The 17,214-nt window shown below is 53.5% G+C and overlaps 1 protein-coding gene across 1 annotated transcript in view; it reads left to right on the top strand.

The window, feature by feature from the left end:
- The window catches only part of SFI1 (SFI1 centrin binding protein), a 69,539-nt gene that overhangs the window by 17,301 nt on the left and 35,024 nt on the right, over positions 1-17,214 (top strand). The window contains exons 8-13 of the mRNA XM_036761309.1: positions 1,640-1,742; positions 8,261-8,417; positions 9,582-9,743; positions 10,958-11,028; positions 14,536-14,628; positions 15,408-15,505. Of these exons, the coding sequence (XP_036617204.1) occupies positions 1,640-1,742; positions 8,261-8,417; positions 9,582-9,743; positions 10,958-11,028; positions 14,536-14,628; positions 15,408-15,505 (684 nt within the window). The remainder of the gene's footprint in view (positions 1-1,639; positions 1,743-8,260; positions 8,418-9,581; positions 9,744-10,957; positions 11,029-14,535; positions 14,629-15,407; positions 15,506-17,214) is intronic.

The following is a 17,214-nucleotide window of genomic DNA, read 5'->3' as shown; positions in this document are numbered from 1 at the left end:
GCTCTGTTCCCTCCCACCCCCCCTGCAAGGTCAGGAGGGGGCCTGGGAGGCTGGAACAGAAGAGCAGCTCACAGTCCAGGAGCCTTTGAACTGGCCTCAGGCAGAATCTCCTCTGGCCTTCCCGCCCAGCGTTGGGGCACGCCTCAACCCCTCTCCCTAGAATAGCCCTGCCTCTTTGGGACTCATCGTTCCTGTCATTAGGAAGTTCTCCCAGACATGCAGCCAAATCTAGTCTGTGTCTTTGAGCTGGTTCCTCCCATGGCTCCTTGTTCTGCCCTCAAGGGGCCGACAGAACAAGAGGAAGGCCCTTTCTGTAGGAGAAGCCTTCAGGTAATTGAAGGTGGCTCTCTTATGCCCCAGAGTCTCCTTTATGCCAGCCTAACTGCCCCGAGCCCCTTTAATCTGTGCCATAGGACAAGGGCTCCAGGCCTTTCACTGTGCTGGTAGCCATCCTCTGAATGTTCTCCAGTTTATCGATGTCCTTCCTAAAATGGGCCACCAGACCTGGGTGTGGGCTGGAAATGGCAACAGTCTTGCCATGATCCAAGATGGTGTTCACTTTCTTTGGGCCTTTGTGGTTATCCTGTCTGCATGCCATCCTATTTGATTTAGCTCCGTCGTCCAACCTCTAAACATTTTCTTGAGACCTGATTCAGCCATTCACGCTGGTCTCTCTCTGAGCCTTGTGTCATCAGCACATTGGATAATTGTGGCATCTAGACCTTGATAAAAATATGAAACAGCACCTCCACTGGAGATGTCCTCCAGGCTGAGGGCAAGCTGCCGCTGAGCACCCTAAATTCGCCCCTGGGTCTGGCCGTTAGGCTGGCTCCAAAGCCCCAATCTAGCCCCTGAGCCCGGCCACACCTCTCCAGCTTTTCTGTGATTGTACCAGAGCGACTTTATTAAATGCAGCTCAGACGTTCTGGCACCTCATCAAAAGAGGCAGCATGTTTGGTGAGGCTCCCCTGCCCTCGAGCCTGCCGGCTCTTTGGGAGCATTGCTTCCGGGGGCCATCCTTTACCAGTGTGCTCCAGAGTCTTGCCAGAAGTTTGTGATTTCTGCTTCTTCATGTGTCCGGGCCTTAGGCCATCAGTTCTTTCACTGCTCTTGGATGATGCTCATCTGGGCCAGGGCTTTGGGGTTCACAAGGAGACACCAGATCCTTTGCAGTCACTGTTCTTCTGTCATTTCAGTTTCAGTCTAGCAGGCACTTATTATATGCCTACTGTGTGTAAGGCATTGTCCTTTCTGGAGCAGTTCTCTCTGCCCTCTTTTATGGCCGTCGTCCCCCCACCCCTTGCCCGAAGCCCTGTTTTATGCTCTCTTTGCTCCTCTGGCTCCTGACTCACCACCGTGCCCTGCACTGAGCTGCCCTTCTTCCATATCATGGGATTGAAAGAGCCCATGCCCGGGCCCTGGGTCCCACTCTGTGTAGTGGTTGTCTTCCTTCTCACAGCTTCCTTCAGCAGCTCCCTGAAGGCCTGTGGTGGAAGCAGCCCTGTGCGGGTGCTGCACCCATGGGCCTCACAGCCAAGGGGCTTCCCATGTGGCGGGTGGGGGACAGAACAGGGATGCCCTCACTCCCCCTGCTCTGACCCCCTTTCTCCTCGTCCTTATGAGATTCTGTTTGATACAGCGTGCCTTGGAGAGTGTGGAGGCGGCAGGTGCAGAAGAGGCGTGTGGGCCGCACAATGGACACCTTGGCCCTGCAGCACTGGAGCATCAGCCTGCAATTCTGGGTGAGACTCACCTTGCTTATAGCCTCGCTCATTGTCATGAGTGACTGCTCTGCCTTTTCTAGCTGATTCAGCCCATGCCCCACAAGCAGGGGGAACCTCTGGGTCCCCTTTGACCTGGGTAGCCTTTCCCTCCATCTCTGGCATCAATCCTTGGCCAGTCCTTTTCTTCCTTCACAGCTGGGTTCACATCCATCCTCTCCTTTGCCTCCCCATTGTCACCACCTGCCCGGGCCCTCAGTGCCCTCCCACCTGGGCGATCACCGCAGGCAGACTTCCCTCACCTCACGCCTCCCTCTCTGATCCATCCAGCTGGTGCCTCCCAACTTCCTGAATTAGAAATATCATTTTTTAAACAGCTGTTAATAAGAGTTCACGCCTAAAGAAACAAGAAAGAATATCACAGAGACAATCTTAATAACATAATATTTAAATATTTTTGCACAAACAAATCTAATGTAGTTAAAATGAGAAGGAAAGCAGGAAAAAAATCTTTGCAGCAAGTTTCTCCGATCAAGGTTGCTCATTTAAGTTATTTAATGAACTGGTTCCAATGTATAAAACAAAGAGCTGTTTCTCCAGGCAGTTAGTCAGCTAGTAAGCATTTATTAAATGCCTACTGTGTGCCAGGCACTGTGCTAAGTGCTGGGGACACCAAAAGAGGCAAAAGAGAGTTCCTGCCCTCAGAGAGCTCCCAGTCTAATGGGGAGACAACAAGTAAACAACTGTGTACAAAGCAAGCTCTAGTCAGGATAAATACGGGTAATTACCAGAGAGAAGGCACTAGAATGAAGTGGGGGGGGAAGACTGCCCATAAAAGGGGTGATTTACAGGAAGCCAGAAAGTCAGTGGTCAGAGCAGAGGAGGGAGAATGGTCCATGCTTGGGAGATGGCCAGAGAAGACATCCCGAGCTGAGAGATGGAGGATCTTGTTCCTGGAGCAGCCAGGAGGCCGGGGCCACTGGATCAAAGAGGATGTGTTGGGAAGTGAGGTGTGAGAAGGCTGGAAAGGGAGGAGTGGCCAGCTAGCAAAGGGCTTTGAAGGCCAAATGGAGCATTTTGTATTGGATCCTGGTGTCCATAGGGAGCCAAGGGAGTTCGTTGAGTAGGGGATGACGTGGTCAAACCTGCACTTTAGAAAAATCCCTTTGGGGGCTGAATGGACGATGGATTGGAGTGGGGAGAGACTGGAGGCAGGCAGACAGACCCTCTTACCCCAGCAGCTGTTGTAGTAGTTCAGACCTGTACCAGGATAGAGGTGGGGTCAGCGGAGAGAAGAGGGCAACATCTTAGATCTGCAGGGTGAGAAAGAGTGAGGTGTCCTGGATGACTCCTAGGTGGGCATCCTGAGGGAATGGAAAGAAGGTGGTACCCTGGGGAAGAAGAGGGGTGCAGGAGTTTAGGGGGAAAGATAGCGAGTTCCGTATCAGACATACTGAGTTTGAAAAGTCTGGAAGACAGTTGGAGATGTGAGATCAGTCATAGGCAGAGAGGCTGGGGCGGGAAAGGTAGATTTGAAAGTAGCGGAGCCACAGGAGCTGGGGAGATCACCTAGTGAAGTAATACAGAGGGAGAAGAGGACAGGGCCCAGGACAGGACCCAGGACACCTATGGTTAGAGGGCGTGACCTGGAGGAGGAGCGGTCAGAGGGGGGTGGAAGGGACTGGGGCGTCTAGAGAGAAGAGAGGATCAAGAAGGAAAGAGCCATCTGCAGCATGGAAGGCTGCAGAGAGGTCAGGGAGAGGGACGGAGAGAAGACCACTGGATCTGGCCCCTTGGTCGCTTTGGAGAGAGCAGTTTTGGGGAAATGACAAGACGGAAAGCCAGATCGTCGGGGGCGAAGAAGAGAGTGAGAGGAAAGTGGAGGCCCCAGTATAGACGCCTTCTAGAGTAGTTTAGCCACAAAGGAGGAGACAGAGGATGACGGGGATTGAAGGATCAAGTGAGGGTTTTTTCAGGATGGGGGAGACTTGGGCAGGTTTGTAGGCAGGAGGGAAGGAGCCAGTGGAGAAGGAGAGATTGAAGAGAAGTAGGGAGGAATGACAAAAAGGGGGCATCTCTTCTGTGCAAGAGAGGTGAAGGAGGAGAGAGGGGCAAGAGGCATTGAGGAAGAGGGAAGAGGAGGGGGCTCTCGGTGAATGGCCCCCATCTTTTCAGTAGAATATGAGGCAAGATTCTCAGCTGGGAGGGTGGGGGAGGAGGAGCCATGGGAGCATGGGTGGGGGAGGGGAACAATAAGGCAGGGGTAAAAGGATTCTGAACAAGCAGTTTACAAAGGCAGAAATCCAAGCTGTCAACCATTATGTGAAAAAGATCTTCCAAATTACTAATAATTAGTGGTGTAAATTAATTAGAACAACTCAATTAGAAATATAAGTTAAAGGAACGATGAAATTATACCTCACAACTGGAGCCAGCGAAAGCTGACAAATGTTAGAGGGGCTTTGAGAAAACTGACTTCTTAACGCACCATTGATGGAATGGCGAACGATGGGTCCAGACAGCCCAGAAGTGGTCTGGAGCGATGACGACAAAGTGAAGCAGCAGCCTCATGTTCGCTTCAGCAGTACTGCCCTGCCACCTCTGCCTCAGAGAAGCCAGAGAAAGAGCAAAGGGAGACGTCTTCACAGAGACTGGAAAAGCAGCGGCTCTCCTCCTGTCAGGGAGGTGTGGTCAAAGATGTAGAGCAAAGTGGGCAGATGGAAGACTGGAGGTCAGCGGAGAGACTGCGGCAGGCCGGGTAGATCTGAGAATCATCAGCACAGAGATGGTCATTGAATCCATGGGAGCTGGTGAGATCATGCAGTGAAGTGGTACAGAGGCAGAGAAGAGCCGAGCCATAGGAGCTGGTGAAATCACCCAGTGAAGTAATACAGAGGGAGAAGGGAAGAGGGCCCAGGACAGAGCTCTGGCGGACACCTGTGGTGAGATGGTGTGATCTGGAGGAGGACCCAGCAAAGGAGATGGAGGAGTGGTCAGAGAGGGAGGAGGAGAACCAGGAGATGCAGTGTCCTGAAAACCCAGAGAGAAGAGAGGATCCAGGAGAAGAAGGTTATTGACAGTCTCAGAGGCTGCAGAGAGGTCGGGAACAATGAGGGTTGAGAAAAGCCCGCTGGACTTGGCCACTAAGAGATCATTGGGAGCTCTGGAGAGAGCCATTTGGGGGAATGATAAGGTTGGGAGCCAGATTGTCAGGGGGGAAGAAGAGAGCAGGAGGGGAGAAAGCGGCAGCCCCTGTTGTAGGCAGCCTTTTTTTTAGGAGTTTAGCCACAAAGGGCAGAAGAGAGAGAAGATAATTGTGCCAGAAGGCTCAAGGAGGGTTTGTGAGTTTGAGGGAAATGTGGGCATGTTTGTAGTAGCACAGAAGGAACCAGGAGCCAGGGAGAGATTTTAGAGTGGAGCCGACAGAGAAATAGGATGGAAAGGGGTGGCTTCTGTAGGTGGAGGGCTTGCCCTGGTAAGGTGTAGGCCTGCCTCTGTGAGAGAGGAGAGGGGCAGAAGGCGTCTGAGCAATAAGAGATGAGGAAGACAGGAGAAGAGGGAGCTCTTATGAATGACCACCATTTTTTCAGTAAAATATGAGGCAAAACTGTCAGCTGCGAGGGTGGGGGTTGGGGGCAGCCATGATTGATTCAAGGAGGAATGAAAAGGTTCAGAAGAGCCACTGTGGAAGGGGGGAGTGTAGAAGGATTACCTGTGCGAGGGCCCAGATGAAGTTGTGTAACAAAGTTAAATAGTGGACCCAGTTAAAAGGGTTGTGTGATTTTTCTCTACTTTCATGCAGCAGCATGTGTGTAGGAAGGAGGGTGATGAGTGGTGGCGTGGTGAGGTCTGAGGCTTGGCGAAGCCCAATGGATAAGGTGGCCAGGGCCTCCAGGAGAAGACAGTGTAGAGTTGAACTGGTTTATCATGAGGTTGAGATGGCGAAAGTTAGAGAGAAGGCCAGTGTAGGGGAGACAGCCTTAAAGAGGACTGAGGGCTTGGAGGTCATGATGTCTGTCCAGAGCAGGGTTTGGTGAGGGAAGGCAGGGGAGAGGTGGAAAACCAGTCGATTCCTTGTCAGATGAGGGGGTTTCAGAATTCTTCGACATGGGGGGATACATTTGCTGATGAGAGCAGGGTTGGTGAGTTGGCGAGGGTTCGACCATCTTTGTATGTAGCTCAAGTGCAGGTCAGGGGAGAGGAGGCTGAGGAGCTGATTGCTTGGGGTGTTGGAGAGTCACTATGTATGAGGAAGGCCCTGAGTATGAAGGCTGGAGTTGGAGAGGAGAGAAAGCTTGTGAGGCAGGAGATAAGGGAAGGGACCCGAGAGTGTAGGGAACAGCAGCCGCGGGATTTTGATTGGGTGGAAGATGTGGACTGTCTGAATCTCAAAGGAAGAGATGTTACTGAGTGATGGAGGGAGGAGGTGAACCTGGAAGAGGCTGTGGGGACTGAGTCATGGACTCCGAGCCAGTGAAGGGGCGGCCAATACTGAAAGGGGGTTTCTAGGGAGGCCATGTCATTAGGGGGAAACTGGGGAAATCTGACCATACCCAAGCTAGAAGATGGAAAGAGGAAGAAGAGAAGAGGTGGAAGATGAAGGCAGATTTGTTGCCTATGGACGGAGCCCTCTGTGGGGCATGGTGGAAGGGGTATGTAGCCTTTGATTGGGAAGGTCAAAATGGATGGAAATGAGGAATCAGGTGGTGGGCGATGAGTTTGGATGGTGACCTAAGGAGTATAGAACATGACCAGGTGTGCGCATGCTCACCATAGAGTGAGGCTGCCCTCCTCTTCCCTGAGGAGCCTGGAGATAGGGCAGGAGACACACAGCAGTCCTAGTTCAAAGCCTGTGTCCCTAAGATCCCCCAGTGATCCCAAACAGCTCATGCTGAGCTGGAGACGGCAGGTGGAGCGGCAGACAGAGCTCTGGGGCCAAATCTGGCCTCAGACACTTCCTGGCTGTGGGGTGGCTGGCAAGTTAGTTTGCCTCATTTATAAAATGGAGCTAAGAACTGCAGCTATCTCCCTGACAACCTACCTTGTTGTCAGGGTCAGATGAAATAATACTTGTCAGTGGGCGTAGCACTCAGTAGGCGCTTTATCAGTGCTCCTTCCCTTCTGTTAGTGCCATCAGGAGCTGGGATCTGTAATGGAACGTGTGGCCTGGAAGAGGTAGAGATTCTCAGCTTGGACATGAGTTTTTCTTGGTCTCATTTTGTCAGGAGGAGATGGGGCTGGCCTGGCTGCTGCCAGCACCCTGCACCCTCTGCTGGGCTAGGGGAGAAGTCTTTTCTTGAAGATGCCTCCTGCAGCGACAGCAACACGGAGCCCCCTTCAAATATCTGGTTTCCCCAGAGCCCTTGAGGCATGCTTTGTCTTGTGAGAGCCCTTTGAGCGAGTCTGGGCTGTGTTTCAGGCCTGCTAATTCATTTGATGCCTCTGTGGGCCTGGGCCACAAAGCTGCATCAGCCACATGGGCCGATGGCTTGGCAGAATGTGCAGCCAGACTTCGGCCTTCTCATTGGCTCTGGGGGGCTGCTGCAGCCCCTTTGGACAGATGGAATAATGGATGGATGGAGGCAGGAGAGGCCTGAGAGTCATGGGCTGGAGGGCAAAGGACAGAGCACAAGTGGATGTGGGTGGCCCCAGGTGCCCGAGAGCTCTTCATCAATCTCCCTGTGTCCTGAGCCACTCTAGCTCAGTCTTTGGTGCTCCCCATTGCCCACCAAAGGCAGGGTAGAGCGTCGATGCTGGCCTGGAGGCCCTTTACCTTCCCTTTCCTCCTCCGGGCTCAGGCTCAGCTCAAGACGGGGAGAGCGCTGGACCCCGAGAGGTCCATGGGACCTCGATCCATTCTTGGCTTCCCCTGCACCCTTCTGTCCCATCCAGCCTCCTCTTCAGGCTCTCCTGTGATGGGCGACTCACTGCTCCCATTTTTGGACTGACCTGCAGGGTGTCCTCCTCATTTGTCCCTTTCTCACCTGACATTCGTTAGAAGGGAACCACCTCCAGGCTCCTGTCCTTTGCTTCCCATCCTTGGGCTCTCATCCCCGGCTTCCCGTCCCCTGGCGCCCTGTCCCTGGGCCCTCTGTCCCTCCAGTCCCCCAGGCTCCCGGCCCCGGGCTCCTTCACTGTGTTCTCCTCATAGGCCACCAGGTGGCGCTGTGGCTTGACCTCAGACCGCCTGATAAGGTGGGAGGCCCAGGAGAGAGGAGATGGAGAATCCTGTGTCCTCCCGTAGAGGGGGAGCTCCTGGGGTCAGGGGCAGGGGCCACACCGGTTCCTGGCGCATAGTAGGCACTTATTGGTAGTGAACATTTGTAGACTTGGCTTGTTCCTTGCTTGAAGAGATTCAAATGCCTGCATTCCTCAGGCCCCCTCTTACTGTGATTGTCAGCCGGACTCCCTGGCCCGTAGGAGCGTGGCCAGCTCTCTGGGTTTGCTGTTCTTCAGGCCCGTTCTCTGTCCCTGGGGCCCCTCTCTCCACCCTGTCTTTGGCTTCTCCCTTTGATCCGGCTTTTTCCTCTGGTTTCCAGGCGTGGTCTCAATGGCAGGAGCAATTCCTGCTTCTCCAGATCATTAGAAAGAAGGAGACCGAGGCAGTACGGCACCACGCACGCCGAGAACGGCAGAGGGCCCTGACGGCGTGGAGGGGCTACCTGCAGGGCCGCAGAGAGAAGCGGCGCCAGGCACGTGAGTGGGGAGGGAGCACCACCTCGGGCCACACTGTCATTGCCTTCGATGACAGCAGGTCCTTAGGAGACTGTGCGTGCAGCATGTGCAGGCGCCAAGGGCTTGGTCTGCATGGGGGTGCAGTGGGCAGGCTGCCAGGTCCGGAGAGAGAGGCCCTCGGTTCTAATGCTCACTCTATGGCTTACTGCCTAGGTGACCCTGGGCCCAGCCCTTCTCAGGGTCCCTGTTTTCTCCCTTTCCAATGATAAAGTTGGACTCTGGCTTCTGAGGCCCCTTCTGCCTCTAAAGCAAGGATCCTTCTCTGCATGCATTCATTCAGTATTCATTAATGCTTGTGGTGCTGGGGGATGTATAGTTTGGCAGAAAGAGGGTCTCGGAGCTTCCTGCCTACAGTGGTAACGTAAGACATCATTGGTAATTGATAGGAGTAGGAGAGGTCTGAGGAGGAAGGCTGTTACTCATGGGGGTGGCTTGGGAGGTTGCTTCACAAGGACAACTTGGGCATGTCTGAGCAAACATGGCGGAGGCCGTGCATGCCTCATGCTCCTGACGGATGCCTCTCTTCAGCTGGGACCCCAGCATAAAGAACCTCCAGGATCTTTGAGGTGACACGTTGGTGTCTCTGTGTGGTTGGATGCAGGCCCCTGATGTCCTGGTGTTGGTCGCGGTCCTTCCCTGTCATCAGAAGGCCCCCCCCCCCCAATATTGAGCAGTGTGGGTTAGCCATCCAGGAAATGGATCTTGTTACATCATCCTTGGATGGGAAAGGGCTTGGGGAACACCTGTTTGTCAGCCCCCCGGCTTATTTTAGGGTAGTCGTGGCAGGAAGCCAGGGCTGGGTTTGGCTACAGACTCCAAAAGGGTTTTTTAGCCTGACTGTGGGTCAGCATTTTACTGCCGTGGTCCTAATTTCAGTGTCCTGTCCATAGAGAGGAAAACCAGACCCCTGCGAGACAGGCCGGAAGTCCACCCAGGCTCGTTTACTCAGCTGGAGGGTGGTCCTCTTACAAGTCTCCTGCTTCCAAACCCCTGGCATTTTCCCTCATTGTAGCCACCACAGCCCCATGATTAGAGTGGGGGCTCCTGGTGGCTCCCCCTTATCCCTGGTGGGCTTTCCTGAAAGCCTGCTGGGTGGACAGAACACAGTTGTGTGCTTCTCTCTAGAGCTGGCTGGACAATTCCACTGTGCCATCATGGTCCAGACTGGCTTCCTGGCCTGGCGGATGGCCTGGGAGCAGAGGAAGCACCTTCATGCCCACCAGGCACGGATTGAGGCACTGGCGGCCCGGATCGCCCTGCGGCAAGCCTTCGAGCGCTGGAAACGCTGTATCCTTCCTGGTCAGCTGGTCTGGGCCAATGGGTGAAGATGGGACGGGGGCATCTGGAAGTTAAAGCTGGTGGCAGCCCAGCTTTGGCCGGGCCTGGGAGATGGGAGCCTTGACCAGCAGTGTGGGCCTTCGGGGCTAGGCTCCCACGGCGGGGGGGCCTGTGGACAGATGACAGGACTTCCTGAGCCTTCGTGTCCTCGGCCACAAAATGGGAACGATGACCCTTCCACTTGCTGCTTGTGAGGAAAGGACTTCCTTTGGAAACCGTGAAGCCCTCGCTGTAGCCATTTTACAGACGAGAAGCTTGAGGCTCAGAGAGATGAGGGCGCTGGCTCAGGGCTCCCAGGAAGCGGGGGAGCTGGATTTGTTTCTAAAACCAGCCCTTCCCAGCGTTCCATGCTGGCTTTCCTCTGAGTGTCTGAGTGTGTCGTGCACTGCTGGGGAGAGAAATCTAGCATGTCGTCTTTGCCTCTGAGGAGGACATGTGAGACAGCTAGCTATGGGCTCCACGGGTGCCCTCCAAAGGCACAGACCCATCAAGTCAACTTGTGTTCAGGCCTTCCCGTAAGTCCTCACTGGCCAGGTGACCCTGGGCGAGTCTCCTGTAAGAGTTAGGGGGTGGCTTAAGGCCCCTCCTAACTGTTAGCCTGTGATCCCATAAACCTCTGCAGGGGCTCCCCTAGACACTAGCACATCACAGTATGGTGGGGGGTGTCCTGCCCCTTATCTCTGGTCCACGTGCCCTGGCAGGGTCCCTCCCATGATAGCCTTGTCTGCCTCTTACTAAACTGGCTTATTTCCACGTTGCATGGTGGGTGGCCCCTCAGAGGAGGTGGCTTGCTGTGGTTGGGAGCCCACCAGGAGAAGGTTAGCTCCCTGAGATCAGGAGTGTTTTGGTTTTTCTGGTGGAACCGCAGGGCCGAGCACAGGCCCAGACGAAGCATGCACTCATAATAAATGCTAGTGATTACATTGGATGGCAGTGTTGTGCACAGGGTGTCTCAGTCGTTGCCGTCTGTCTGGGGCTCAGCATAAGGACTCAGGTGTCTAGTTGGTGGCCTCGGCAGTTCTGGCTCCAGTGCACTCTGATCAGGAACGTTCCACGAATTGGCAGCATCTTTTCCCAGGTGCCTGCCTCACCCCTGTCAACAGATGTGAGCCCCAAGGGGCAGGGGGGGCCACTTAAGAAAAATGTCTTTAACTTCGTGACAGACATGCTGATTTCTGCTGAGGACGCAGCCTTCTGGGACCTGGCAGAGAAGCACCATCGACAGCGGCTGGTGGTAAGAACTCCACCTGCCCACCTCAGGGGGGCCTGGTGGGAGCACAGGCCTCGGCCCAGGGCCATCTGGAGGACGTGACGTGAGAAGCGTGCCCTTCCACCAGCAGCCCTGAAGCCTCACGGGGCCCCTCCACCTGCAGTTCATTCCTTACTTTAAAAAGATGAGATCGCTTATGACACTGAACATTCTGTTCTTTTAATGACCCAGTGAGGCCCCGGGGTGGCAGCTGGCACCCCTGCCGTGTGGGGTGAGGGACGTGGACTGTGGACACCACACAGCCTCTGGGCCGCTCTTGGCTAGACTTTGTTTTTTGCTCTTTGTTACAAGGAATGACTTTGTTACCAGGAAGGGGAAGGGGCAAGTGTGTGTTTAGAAAGGAAAGTGATAGAAAACAGGCTAGTGATACAAGTGAAGAGCCTCCTCTGGAGCATCTGTGCAACCAGCTGAACTTACTCAGTATTCGAGTTAATTGGCAGTTTCAAGTTTCTCTCTTTTGTCTTTGCATCCCCCATGTTTTCCAGTATATCCTTCTCCTCTCCCTCTCCCAGAGCGCCGCCCTTTATAAGGAGCAGGGAAAGGAAGTTCACAACTCAGTTCAGCCAAACTACCCTCGCCACCCGTCCTGCCCTGCCACATCTGCAGCATTCTGTGTCCGTAGCCCTCCATCTGTCTAGCCCCACATCTGCAGCATTCTGTGTCCATAGACCCCCCCACCTGTCCAGCCCCACCACGTCTGCAGCGTTCTGTGTCCATAGACCCCCACATCTACATCGTTCTGTGTCTGTAGACCCCCACGTCTGCAGCATTCTGTGTCCATAGACCCCACTCCATTGTGGTGTGTCTTTAGGGCTGAGTGTGGTTATTGTAATCAGTGACCACTGTCCTCACTGGCCAGCATGTTTCCATTCCCTTCACTGCTGTGACATTGTGGAGGTGGCTCCTGCCCCTGCTTCCTGCAGTCATTGTCACTTTTCGAGAACGTTTTTATCAGCCTCTCCTGTTTTTACATCACATCCCCATGGTGCCCTGCCTGCCCACCCTGGCCCCAGGATGTTCTGCCCCCTTTTCTCATAGGCTGGTTGAGTCAGTGTCTCTGCCCGACTCCTGCCCTCGTATGAGGACATTACATTTTGATGCTCCCTCAAACACCCTAAATTCTTGTTTCATCGCAGTTTGTTCCCTGTGTCCCCTCAGCTACACGTGGGCGTGATCTCTTGCCAGCACCCCACAAAGGCTCCACTGATGGCATCTCGAAACTTGCCCCTCTTCTGTCATTCTCTCTCCCTCCTGACTCCTCCTCAGGCCGTTCTTCGTCCTCTTCGAGGCCCCTCTCCCTCCAGCCCTCTGGTCTTTGTCTAGAGAAGCAGCTTGACCCTGCACCAGCTCTGTTTTTGGTCCCTTGCTTCCCATGTACCGTTGCTGCTCATGCTCACTCTGGGCCTCATCCACTCCTGCCGCTGCTGCTTGGATCTGATATCAGCTGGGCCCTTACCCTTGCGTGCTAGTCCTTTTACTCTAGGCCATGTATTGACTCCACACGATCCGTGTTCAGTTGTATTTTTATTTATTTTGTTAAGTATTTCCCAGTTATGTCTTCACCAGATTCCCGGCCCCTCGCCAGTGTGTCTGACCCCCATGCTATTCTCTCTAGCAGCAGTTCCCAAATTTAACTTCCTCAGGTGAGCCTCTCATGTCTCCCCCTCACTGCATCTTCTTTTTTTTCTTTGTGACCTCCCTTGTGATGAGCTGCCTGCCTTAGTTTCCTTATCTGTAAAATGGGATCATAGTAGCCCTTACCTCACGAGTTTGGAGGAGGATCAAATGTACTGGGGAAAGCTGGAGCATAAGGCAGGCATTGGGGAGGGGTGGGAGGGCTGAGCCAGGCTGGGGGGCCTTGAAGGCCGGAAGAAGCTCCTTAATTTATTACAGTAGCTCATGTCAAGGCTTTTGGGTATAAGAAAGCACTGTGTAAATGCTGGCTGTCATCACTAAGGCCTGCTTCTGGCTTCTCTGGGCAAGTCATTTAGTTTCTAACTTAAGGACAGTTGCTGATCCGTGGAGGGAGTCTCTGTGCCCAAAACTCCCCGCAGCAGTGAAATGGGAAGGCTGAGCCCTCTTGTCCCCTGGTTTCCTAACGGTCCGTCCAGTTCCTCTGCCCCCCATTCCCATCAGACTTTGTTGCAGCAGAGTATCTGTTATGTTCATGTGCCATGATTTATTCCGCAGTCTGGCTGTCGTCAGGTATCGGTTGCTGATGGGTATTTTTTTGTGGTCACAAATAATGGGAATCTTTGAATAGGGAGCTTCTCTTTCTTAGCGACACTTCTGGGATCTCTCTCTAGTTTGGACTCCTTTCTGGAGGCTCGGCCAGATTTCTGTTCCTTCCATGGCTCCCACCCCCCCAGGTTGGTCATTTGGGGCCCGATAGCCTCATTTTCTTTGGTCCTTCACCTGGTTGTGGTGCTGGGGCTTGGCCAAGCTGTGAAGGAGGTTGATCAAGTAGGTTGTGTTTCTGTTGAGCATCAGCCAAGGAATGGGCCTCTGAGCAGCAGAGGTTTGATTCTTTTTTTTCTGATTTCAGAACCCTCATGTGGAATCTTCTTATTTGTGGTCACAAGGTTCCCTGCCATGTAGGGTTCAGGGGTTAATAGCCTCATTTAACAAGCAGAGTGGTCCATCCCTTCAGGAGGCCAGCCCCCATCCTGATAGTGGCTCTTCTCTGGCCCTTCTCTTTCCTTTCCCCTTGAATTCACCCTTCACACCATTGCCAGGTGAATGAGCTTATAGGTATACCTTCAGGGGCTGCCCTTTTCTGAGGCCTCCCCCAGCCTAGTATGGCCTCCTTTTCTTGCCTCACTTCTCTCTTCCTGCCCTATGCTTCGGCCAGACCAGCCGTCTATCTGTCCCATCCGGCCTTAGTTCCTCTATGCTGCTCCCAGTGCCTGACACATACTCCTTGCCATCGTGGCCTCTTACACTCTGACCCCCACCAGGCCTACCCCAATGGCCGTGACTCCCTCTCTCCCCCGAGAAGTGACCTTTCCCCCCTCACACCTTGGAGAACACTTTGTCTCTTTCTTATACATTCAGGGTGTGTTAGAGATCCTGGGGCCAGTCCTCTCATTTTATAGCCAAGGAAACAGTCCCAGCAAAGGGAAGTGGCCTCCCTGAGTTACACTGGGCATGTTGAGCAGAGCTGGGATTCAGATCCATGTGTCTGACCCTGAATCCACAGCTGCCACTCACCAGAAGGGGGCTCGTCTGGAATTAGGAATTGCCTTTTTCTTGCAGTTCCATGTTGTGTCCCCCATTAGACTGTGGCCCTCATGAGGGCAAGGGCCTCTCTGATCTCTGGGCTGTGCATAAGGGGCTTGTACCTCCAGTCTGAGCAGCCCCTCACAAGGAGCTGACCCAGCCCCTGAGTGGGGGAAGCAGTGAAGGATGTCGTGACAGCTATGGGCTCTGGAGGCTTCATCCTGACCCCGGTCTCTCTTCCTCTTTTCCCAGCTCAGTTGCTTCAGGGCCCTGGAGGACAATGTGAAGAGTTCCCGTCTCCACCAGTTAAGGAAGAATCTGGCTCATGGGCAGTATCAGGCCATGGTGAGGCTCCCCCTCTGGACTTTGTCTGGGGACGCTTCTTCAGGCTCAGGCTCAGGCCCTGGGAGTGAGTTTGTGATGGAAATCAATACTCGATGCTTTTTTTTTTGCTTTGTGAGACCCCAGGTTAGGACCAAGAAAATTGGGTGGTTCCATATCTGAGATGGTTATGGGCTGTGCTCTCATTAAGCATTCTGTCAGCAACCACAGCTGTTGTTTACCTGACTGTTTGGGGCATAACATTATTTCAGATAGTTACTACTTATTGAGAGGACAGGGAGGCCCAGAATGAAGAACATAGGATCTTGAACCTGGAGGCCCTGAGCTCTAGACTCAGCTGTGACCTTGGGTCAGTCCCCTTGAGGCCTCCAGTGCTGGGTAGAATATAGTGGCAGGAAGCCACCTAGTGTGGGAAGGGGAGGCTGCCCACAGTCTCATTTCTCAAGTCAAAAAGAATGTCTTTGACTTCCAAGTGGAGTGGCCCCAGTGCAGCCCAGACAGGGAGCGTGCCTTCATGCCTGTGTTCCTGTGGGCAGGCTCCGCCTCTCTGCTGTCCTTCTGGCAGGAGGGCTGCTAGACTTGGGCTCCCGAGCCCATTGCCAACACATCTTGGCTATGTCCCCTTGGTGCCTCAGTCTGCTCACCTGTAAGATGGGTCACATCTGCTCTGATGGCCCGGAGGCTTTGAGGATGAAGTGCCTCTTCTGTGAGAATCTGTGGGCACTGACAGGAGGGTCCCCCTTCTCCCCTCATGTGTGTTCCCCTTTCTTCTCTGTCTCCAGCTTTTGCAGAGGTTCTGGCGCTGCTGGTGTGCTCGAGCTGAACAGAGAGAGGATGAGAGGCACCTGCCCCAGCTCCTCCGGGCTCATGACCATTACAGGTACCGGGATCCTGGCCTGGGACCTTCCTGCCAGCTGCTGCCTTTCCTCTTTCAGCCCTCTTGAGGCAGAGCCACATAGGTCATGGAATGATCCAGTTTTCCAGGACTTGTGGGGCTGCCTTCTCCGGGTCATTGTGGAGGTTGCCATTTCCTTGGTTCTGCTCACCCCAAAAGGGATGAAACCTCGGCAGTGGGTGGTTGTCATGCAGTGGGGGTGTTTTTGTTTCTTCCTGGTGAGATTTCCTCAGCAGGGCCTTCCTTTTGGGTGGGTGTGTATCAGTTCCACATATAGCTCCCTCCACCCCAGAAGAGATCGGAGAAAGGCAGGCTAGCGCCAGGTGGTCTCCTGTGCTCAGTCAAGAGGGGGAAGCATAGTGGAGAGGGAATGTGGGTGAGGGCACAGGCTAGGGGCTTGGGCACTTCTGAAGTCAACTCAAGGCCTTCCATGACCTTGCTGGCTCCCATCTTCAGAGGGCTCACTGGGGGAGGCAGGTCTCCTGGGAATACTGCCTGTCTGCTGGCCACATCCAGGGCTGCCTCGAGGCAGGATAGTGTGGTGGGTAGAGCCCTGGACTTGAGGTCAGGAAGACCTAAGGCTGAATTCTACCTAGCTTTGTGACCCTTGGAGAGCCACTTACTCATCTCTGCCTTAGTTCCCTCATCTGTGAAATGAGGGAGTCAGGTTTGGTGGCTCCTAAGGACCTTCAAGAAGCCCTAAACCTCTGTGTGCTCCCGTGTGTGTGTGTCTGTGTGTGTGTGTGTGTACATATGTCTGCGCATGCCACCAAGGTGTCATTGACACTAACCTGGGAGAGATTGATTTGTGAGCCAGTATGCTAATTTATTCATTTCTTGGGGGAGGGGTAATGGTAAGGAGGGAGCTGGAGCCCAGGCAGCCTGACTGTGTCTGCTCAGGCCCCTCCTCACTTGGCTGCACAGTGAGGCCTCCTGGGTAACCAAATTCCAGACTAAAGGTTGTCTGGGGAATGTCAGATTGGAGCAAAGGGAAGCGGATGTCCCCCAAAGATGCTTCTGTCCAGCTGTGTTGGCCTGATGAACAGCCCTTCTCAGGGGCACCGTTGTTTGGCATGTCAGCGCTGCTAACTGTGATCCGGAGCACTGAGCTTCTCCCCCTCTGCGCCTCGGTCTCCTCATGTGTAGAATGCACGGTGTGTGTGAGGTGGTCCCCAAGTCCCTTCTAGTGCTGACGGTTTGTGTATAATCCAGTCAGTTCATCTCTTAATGGTTAGTTGCCACATGCTCAGACCACCTGCCCCGAGCCCCCCGCCATGCCCTTGGTGTGGCACGTGGCTAGGCCAGGGAGTGTGATTTTCTGATTTGTGGATTTCTTTATGCAAAAAAGCCTTAGAAAAGTAGAACAATCTGAACACATTAAGTACACATGTAATCAAGGCTGAAGTTATAGGAAAAGTAAAAAAAAAACCCCGAACAAACCCCAAATTTATTTTTTGAGGTTTATATTTTTTCCAGTTAGGTGTAAAAACAATTTTTAACATTTATTTTTTAAATTTTTGAGTTCCAAATTCTCTCCCTCCCCCCTCCCTGAGAGGGCAAGCATATAAGTTATACATATGCCATCATGTGAAACATATTTCCATATTAGCCATGTTGTGAAAGAAAACACAGACCAAAAAAAGAACCGTGTAAAAAATAAAGCAAAAAATACTATGCTTCGATGTGCCTTCAGA

This window comes from Trichosurus vulpecula, chromosome 1 (genome assembly GCF_011100635.1).
Source record: "Trichosurus vulpecula isolate mTriVul1 chromosome 1, mTriVul1.pri, whole genome shotgun sequence".
NCBI lineage: Eukaryota > Metazoa > Chordata > Mammalia > Diprotodontia > Phalangeridae > Trichosurus > Trichosurus vulpecula.
Note: the sequence above shows the minus strand (reverse complement) of the source record. Positions and strands in the feature narration are given on the sequence as shown.